Below are 8,716 nucleotides of genomic sequence, written 5' to 3' on the forward strand. Positions count from 1 at the left end.
GCCAATAATTGATTTTATAAAAGCAAGTGTTTTGCGCTCTGCTTGGGGACGAACAATACTAAGGTAGGGGCAGTGTTACGACAGCGGAAGTCAGGTGACGCTGGGAGCATGCACGCTGGAGTTTCTAGAAGGATCATGACTTTTCCTGGCAACTCTAGTCTGTTCCAGGTGCCCTCGTTTTTAGTATATAAGCCCGGCAAATAAAGCGGAGAGATAATTGCAGATAGTTAGATATAGAGACAGATAATTGATCAAGCGAGCGGTAGTGACGGTAATATAAAATGTGTTTTATATTGCAAACGTAATGCCTGTGGAAATTCTGTGTATTACAAAGTTGTATCAAGAAAGAATAAACTAGTTTCAATTAAGAAAGGACTTGTATCGCTGAAGTTTCTCGGAAAGAATTTCTACGGGAAAATATCAAACAAGCAGATACATAACAGTATTATGAAACTGACATTAGCTTCCCCTAGTGGTATTGTACAGACTAGACTTATGTCTAGTCACGGTATTGTTATTGATGCTGAAGTGGTTTAATTTCAGAATATTGTTTCTTTTTTTGTAATTAGAATTATTATTCTGTTTTTTTGTATGTTTGTTTGTTTTTAATTATGCACAAAGCTACACAAGGGCTTTCTGTGCTCTGCCCACCACGGGTATCGAAACCCGGTTTCTAGCGTTGTAAGTCCGCAGACATATCGCTGTGCCACTGGAGGGGGGGGCTTTTTTCTTTGTAATTCCTTTACTTATTGAAATAATTATTAACCTTGCTATTTATGTTGTATTGCTCATTTTTGTTAGCATCAAGTCCTGGGCAGGCACTTGTTGAATTAACTGTGTTTTGATTTTATATAAATTTTAAATTCCAATTGTTTGAAAGATTCATTTTGTATTTCTGTAATTTTCACAGTTTAACAAATTCTTTTTTTTTGTTTGTTTGACCGTACTTGTAGTGGCTGTTTTTTTTTGTTTTTTTTTGTCTATTAAAAGTTCACCTTGTTTTGTTTTTTAAAGCAGCACACCTTTTTACTTACGCATGACAACCTACTCTGTTTCTAAACAGAATAATTCACCTTGTTTTTTAACTAATGTATTTTCTTTTAAGGAAAGCGGCACACCACGTTTTTAAACAGAAAAGTATAACTTGTATTTAAATAAAAGGTATACTTTGATTTTTAAAAAAAGCAGTAAACATTGTTCCAAATTCACCAATTTTGTTTTTTCTTTTTATTCTCCTCAATTTTAAATGTTCAAAAGACCTTATTTAAGTTCATATGTCATTTCAATGCATCTTCTGCATGCTTTGAATCACTATAATCCTAGATGATGGATAAGAAACTGCTTCTACCTGTCAGCACTCAGGGTGTCATCAATTATGCGTAGCAGCTAACACTATTGGCTGAGGTGCTGAACACAGTTGTATTAGCCCCCTTGTATGCTTCTTTCTGGATGATGTACATTGACTATGACATCATTCTCTTCTCTGCCATTGAACAAATTATCACATTTTGTTTTTCGCCAAATAATTTGTATTTATTTGTTAATACACCTTTATCCAGCTTTACGTATTCCATTGTTTGAAGTTTAATGCCTGTTTCAGCTCTTTGGTTTGGTTATCTCTCCTAAACAATAGATGTTTGAGCAGCCACACATCCTCGAAGGCCACTTTATACAGACGTTTATCTTACTCTTTTGAAGGTGACACTCTTGTACTTATAACTTGGTCATTGTCAAGGTCTTTACTGGATTGTTATGTATCATGTAAGTATCCTGAGGTAATTATAATCACTTGTGAAGAGTTTGTGCTTTCTACCTCAGCTACTTCTATTAAAAACAATACCCACTTCAGAGTTTCTACACAGCTCCTATTGAAACACGGAGTAGCCTTTACTAGCTAAACCACTGATTTCTACGTATTTTTATGTAGAGTTTCTGTTTCTGTGTTAATGCAACCATCATACTGCTGGGAAAAGTATGACTGCCTATTCTTTTATAAGCATTATGCTTCTGTGGCAGTTTCTGACTTGGATGACAACTAATCATAATGTAAACTATCAACACGTGAAAGTACTCTGGTGCAGTTAATTTTCATACACTAAATAGTTCATTATATTTACATCTTAGTCATTGTTTTCATAGTTATTAACAGTACTTGCTGTCTAATTATCTGTTAATTTTTTATTGAATTTCGCTGCAAATTCTGATATAGGAAAGTCTACCTTCTAACAGCACTGGTGTTTTTCTTCTATTTTCTTGTTCAGTGATTAATCTAACTTATGATCTTATGTGACTTCTTGGTTTTGCAATAACGTTTGACATTATATACTATTTCTACTTTATTAATCTCATCTTTATAACTATAGCTCTGCAATACAGTCTACCAATCTATCTTTATCATCTTTTCTAAAGAAACATAAATGAACCTACCAGTCTAGTTTCATAATGTCTTCCCTATCAAACCTAAATCAACCTACCAGTCTAGCTTTGTAATATCTTCTTTCTTTAATATAAACAAACCTACTTTGTAATACTTTCCTTATTTGACCTAAACCAACCCAACAGTCCAGCGTTGTAATATCTTCTTTATCTAACCTAAACCAACCTACCAGTCTAGCTTTGTAGTATCTTCTTTATTTAACCTAAACCAACCTACCAGTCTAGCTTTGTAATATCTTCTTTATTTAACCTAAACCGACCTACCAGTCTAGCTTTGTAATATCTTCTTTATTTAACCTAAACCAACCCAACAGTCCAGCGTTGTAATATCTTCTTTATTTAAACTAAACCGACTTACCAGTCTAGCTTTGTAACATCTTCTTTATTTAACCGAAACCAACCTACCAGTCCAGCTTTGTAATATCTTCTTTATCTAACCTAAAGCAACCTACCAGTCTAGCTTTGTAATATCTTCTTTATCTAACCTAAACCAACCTACCAGTCCAGCTTTGTAATATCTTCTTTATCTAACCGAAACCAACCTACCAGTCCAGCTTTGTAATATCTTCTTTATCTAACCGAAACCAACCTGCCAGTCCAGCTTTGTAATATCTTCTTTATCTAACTTAAACCAACCTAACAGTCCAGCTACGTAATATCTTCTTTATTTAACCTACTATTCTAACTTTGTAATAGCATCCCTATCAAACCTAAACCAACTGAACACTACACCCTTGTCATTTCTCCCCTAACAAACAAGTATTTTAAAAGCATGTTTGATAAATATCTGATCTAAAAAAACACATGAAAAGAATGGATCAACATTTTCAGTTCATGGAAACAATTCTACAAAAACTATATAATAAAAACGAAAAACTTACCTGCATTCCTGTTTTGTCATTTTGGATGGATCGTTACATGAAAAGAATTTGCCCTAAAAGTAAAAATAAAAACTTCAAAAGTTACTTCAGCACAACCAGTAGAAAACAGGAATTTGTCATGATCTAAAAACTTGAATAATGATTAAAACAAAACCATACATCTCAAAGTATTTTAAGAAACTACATACCTTGAAAAGCTGTACTCCAATAACAGCAAACATGAAGTTAAGGAGGACAGTCACCAACATGATGTTACCAATAGTTTTTACTGCTACTATCACACACTGCACTACATGCTGAAGAAAGAATAAGATCACAAATGTAATATGAAGTTTACATAACTCATAAAATAAGTAAATACATTCAACGTTTCAAAATGCACAATGACTTATTGTACACGTTAAAAGTAAAATATACAATCAAAAAATCTATCTGCTTTGGTGGGAAAAAGTTCCACCGGCTTCAAGAGACCAAAGGAACACAAGAAATTTAATTTCTTATTTTTATACCAGCAACTTTATGTGTATACAATGCATATTATACATGTTTGTTTGATATAACATGGATGTAGTACTGAACATAGTTGCTAATACTTGAAACATTGGGTGTAATATTGAATGTACTGTTTGTTTCATAGAGCAATGGATTTAGTATTCAACACAGTGTATGTTTGATACAACAACGGATGCAGTACTGAACGTAGTGTTTGTTTGATACTACAATCGAGACAATATTGAGCAAGGTGATTAATACTGTTACGTATCTTCTTGTTTGTTTGTTTCCGGTAGAAATTCTTACCGAGAATCTTCAGCAATACAAGTCCTTTCTTGATTAAACCACTTTACTCTTCCTCGATACAAACTTTTAGTACACAGTAGTTCCACAATCAATACGTTTCTCGTCACTTTCAACTTAACAACTTTTATAATACACGCTTTAAATCACAACGTTTCACAATCTCGATAACTTCGCTTTCGACGAGTGCAAAACACACACTTTACGGCTTACTAGCTCGAAACTAACAGAATCATAAATTACACCGAACTCAAAGTAACTACTGCTCTCTCTTCATTTATCTCTCCACTGGCTTTCACTGCCAGGCTTATATACTAATGAAGAGGGCATCTCGAACACACTCGGACTTCCCTGATCATTCGAGAAACTCATCACACACGCCACCAGCACCAACGCGCCAGCATCGTCATGTGACTTCCGCTGTCGTAACAATACATACAACAATGGTTGCATTACTGAACGTACTGTTTGTTTGATAGAAAGATCGGTATGGTACTGAACATAGTGATTATTACATACAACATTGAATGTAATACTGAACAACCTGTTTGTTTAATACAGCAATGAATACAGTGCTGAAATAATTGCTTGCTTCCTACAACAATGAACACAGTACTGAACAAAGTGTTTGCTTCATACAACAATGAACACAGTACTGAACAAATTGTTTGCTTCATACAACAATGAATGTAGAACTGAACATAGCTTTCGTTTGATTTAACAATAAATGCACTACTGAACATAGTGCATGTTTTATACAACAACAGATGCAATACTGAACCCAGTGTATGTTTGATACGACAACAGATGCAGTACTGAACGTAGTGTACCTTTGATGCAACAATGAATTTGGTTTTAAACAGAATGACATATAATCATTTGCGAAGTAATGATAAATAAGATAGCACCAAAGGTGTATGAGAGATAAATATAATAATAACAAGTAAGTATAGTAATGTTAAATTAAATAAATAAACATCAAATAGCATTAAATATTTTTTGTTCTTGCTTCCAAATGGATGGGAGTTCTAACCAAAGAATGACATCCTAATACTTTAATGCAGCACACCTGTTCATGATCATGTTACACACACACACACACACACACACACAGATATATATATATATATATATAGAGAGAGAGAGAGAGAGATGAATATATAAAAATATCTCCAACTGTTTTAAAACAGCACACCCATATCCAGTAATGGATTCGTGTAACGACAACAAAACACTGTTCATTATTTCGTACTTATGAATTTTGAAAACAGTTATGTTAAACAGGACCTCATTTAAAGGCACATTGCGCACAGGAACCTCCAATCTACTTAGTTCACAGATGGACTACAGCCCATCAAGACATTTGTCATAGCAGTGTATTCTAGGCGACAACTCTCATGTTGCCTTGAGCTCAAAGAACAGAGACACCATGCAATCTCTGGAGGATAGGTCTGGAATTCCAGTACTACTCTGTGCTGCAGATGGATAGGTCTGGAATTCAAGTACTTCTCTGTGCTCCAGATGGATAGGTCTGAAATTTCAGTACTTCTCAGAGCTGCATTTGGATGAGTGTCGAATTCCAGTAATCCTTTGTGCTCCAGGTAGAAAGCTCTGGAATTCCAGGATTACTGCTTGCTCCAGATAGATGGGTGTGGAATTCCTTGGATGATCCTGGTAAAGGGGTCTGGATTTCTATAGCTGTGTCATGCTAAGCGAGAAGAGTACCACAGTACTATAACTAGTTCGAACTTGATCCACAATTGGTATTCATGTTGGTTATACACTACACAGATGATATGTCAAATAGTCCGTCACTTGGGTTATATGCTACACAGATAACATGTGAAAGACTGTTCCACTTGGGTTATACCCTACACAGATGACATTGACAAACAGTGTATCACTTGGGTTTTATCCTATACAGATGCAATTTCAAACAGTGTACCGCTTTGGTTATACCCTACACAAATATTTCATGGTAGTCGTCTATTAAGTGGGGAAATTGTCAAACCGTGACATTAAATATTTGGTGAACATTTCTGAGACAGTTAAGTGACATGTTATACAACATCCTAAATTACCTATAGAACTAAAACTTAAACTCACTCTTTTAACACCTTGCGATAACTTTCTGTATAAAGATGAAATATAAAGAAGATAATTTGATTAAAGGAAAATCCATTCTCTGAACAGTAATAGAGGTTGGCCTAATTGGAAACATGGTAAGTGCTCTACTATGATGCAACTTACACGATGAAAAGTTGAGAAGGGAAAGTCACTTCTTTACACTAAGTTGCAGATTGAAAAGTTAATAAGAGACATTTATTTCCTAACACCACCTTACAGATTGAAAAATTGATAAGGAACAGTTACTTCCTAACAACAAGTTGCAGAATGAAAAATTGATAAGGAACAGTTACTTCCTAACAACAAGTTGCATATTGAAAAATTGATAAGGAACAGTTACTTCCTAACAACAAGTTGCAGATTGAAAAGTTGATAACGAACAGTTACTCCATAACAACAAGTTGCAGATTGAAAAATTGATAAGGAACAGTTACTTCCTCACACCAAGTTTCAAATAGAAAAGTTGATAAGGAACAGTTACTTCCTCACACCAAGTTTCAAATAGAGAAGTTGATAAGGAACAGTTACTTCCTCATAGCAGCTGGCTTAGTCAAAAGTTGAGAAGAGAGAGAGTTTTTTCATTTTTTTCATATTAAGAGATGGTTTGATTTTTTTTAGCGTGAAATCTTCAAAGAAAGATTAAAGTTCCTCAGATACAGAATCTTATTTTGATCTCAAGATATTCGTTGGCAGTATTCGAAAATGACAGGAAGAAATAGGGTGTGTAAGCCTATAATGGAAGGAAGAAATAAAGCTCCTCAAGTTTATAATAAAGAAAATAAGTAAACACATTTTATAAATACTGGATTCTTAAGGAGAAATATGAGCATCGGAACTTCTGTTTTAATAGCCTTCTTACTTTGCTACATGTAAAACCTTTAAAGGTGTTATAAACTACTCTAGAAACGACTACGAATATGGGAGTAAAAAGATTGAATTCAGATAGTTGATTGGGAAATCGTTAAGAGACAAAATTCCTCGGAGAGGAGGATAGGGAAGGATGTGTTTAAACATTGGTGATAAAAATCACTCAAGCTGCAGCTTTTTTATTCTTTTATTTTTCTACAACATTCCTCTTAATTTGTACATCTTTGATTCCATATCAGAGACTTGTAAAAATAGTAGGATTATATAATTTCTATCTCACCAACCAGCCTGTATGGAAAGGCTTTGTTTTCAATGACCTGTGGAAGGCTGAAGATATTTCTGAAATGCTATTTTTATAAACCTCTGATTTTAAATCCGAAATGAAAAGAAAAAGAATTAAATAAGAAGGCTTAGTTATTTTTAGTACAGGTTTAGTTCAGCCTTAGTTGTGTTTAGTACAAATTTATTTGAATTGTTTAGTACAAGATTAATTGTATTGTTTAGTTCAGGTTTAGTTATGTTTGGTACAGGTTAAGTTATGATTAGTACAGGTTTAGTTATGTTTAGTTATGTTTGGTACAGGTTAAGTTATGATTAGTACAGGTTTAGTTATGTTTAGTAGAAGTTTACTTGTAATATTTGGTATTAGTACAGGATTAGTTGTTATGTTTAGTACAGGATTAGTTGTTATGTTTATTAAAAATTAATTATTATCTTTAGTTCAGGTTTAGTACAGGATTAGTTGTTATGTTTAGTAAAAATTAATTATTATCTTTAGTTCAGGTTTAGTACAAAATTAGTTATTATGTTTAGTACAGGATTAGTTGTTATGTTTAGTACAGAATTAGTTGTTATGTTTAGTAAAAATTAATTATTATCTTTAGTTCAGGTTTAGTACAAAATTAGTTGTTATGTTTAGTACAGGATTAGTTGTTATGTTTAGTACAGGATTAGTTGTTATGTTTAGTTCAGGTTTAATTGTTATGTTTAGTTCAGGTTTAATTGTTATGTTTAGTTCACGTTTAATTGTTATGCTTAGTTCACGTTTAGTTGTTATGCTTAGTTCAGGTTTATTTGATATGTTTAGTAGATGTTTAGTTGTGATGTTTAGCTCAGGTTACGTTGTTATGTTTAGTTCAGGTTTCATTGTTATGTTTAGTTCAGGTTTATTTGTTATGTTTAGTTCAGGTGTAGTTGTTAAGTTTAGTACAGGTTTCGTTGTTACGTTTACTTCCGGTTTCGTTGTTATGTTTAGTACAAGTTTAGTTGTTATGTTTAGTGTAAGTTTAGTTGTTATGTTTAGATCAGGTTTCCATGTTATGTTTAGTACAGGATTAGTTGTTATGTTTAGTACAAAATAAGTTGTTATGTTTAGTACAGGATTAGTTGTTATGTTTCGTTCAGGTTTACTTCAAAATTAGTTGTTATGTTTAGTACAGGATTAGTTGTTATGTTTCGTTCAGGTTTACTTCAAAATTAGTTAATACGTTTAGTACAGGTTTAGTTGTTATGTATCGTTCAGGTTTACTTCAAAATTAGTTATTACGTTTAGTACAGGTTTAGTTGTTATGTATAGTACAGGATTAGTTGTTATGTATAGTACAGGATTA

The 8,716-nt window shown here is 33.2% G+C and overlaps 1 protein-coding gene across 1 annotated transcript in view; it reads right to left on the reverse strand.

Annotated features, from left to right (window-relative positions):
* The window catches only part of LOC106470255 (voltage-dependent calcium channel type D subunit alpha-1-like), a gene marked incomplete at its 5' end in the record, with an annotated part of 67,499 nt that extends 63,886 nt beyond the window's left edge, over window positions 1-3,613 (reverse strand). Inside the window, 2 exons of the mRNA XM_022398852.1 lie at window positions 3,318-3,370; window positions 3,506-3,613. Coding sequence (XP_022254560.1) covers window positions 3,318-3,370; window positions 3,506-3,613 — 161 coding nt within the window. The remainder of the gene's footprint in view (window positions 1-3,317; window positions 3,371-3,505) is intronic.
* Between the last annotated feature and the right edge of the window lie 5,103 nt (window positions 3,614-8,716).

The sequence above is a fragment of the Limulus polyphemus genome, unplaced genomic scaffold (genome assembly GCF_000517525.1).
Source record: "Limulus polyphemus unplaced genomic scaffold, Limulus_polyphemus-2.1.2 Scaffold3908, whole genome shotgun sequence".
Classification (NCBI taxonomy): Eukaryota; Metazoa; Arthropoda; class Merostomata; order Xiphosura; family Limulidae; genus Limulus; species Limulus polyphemus.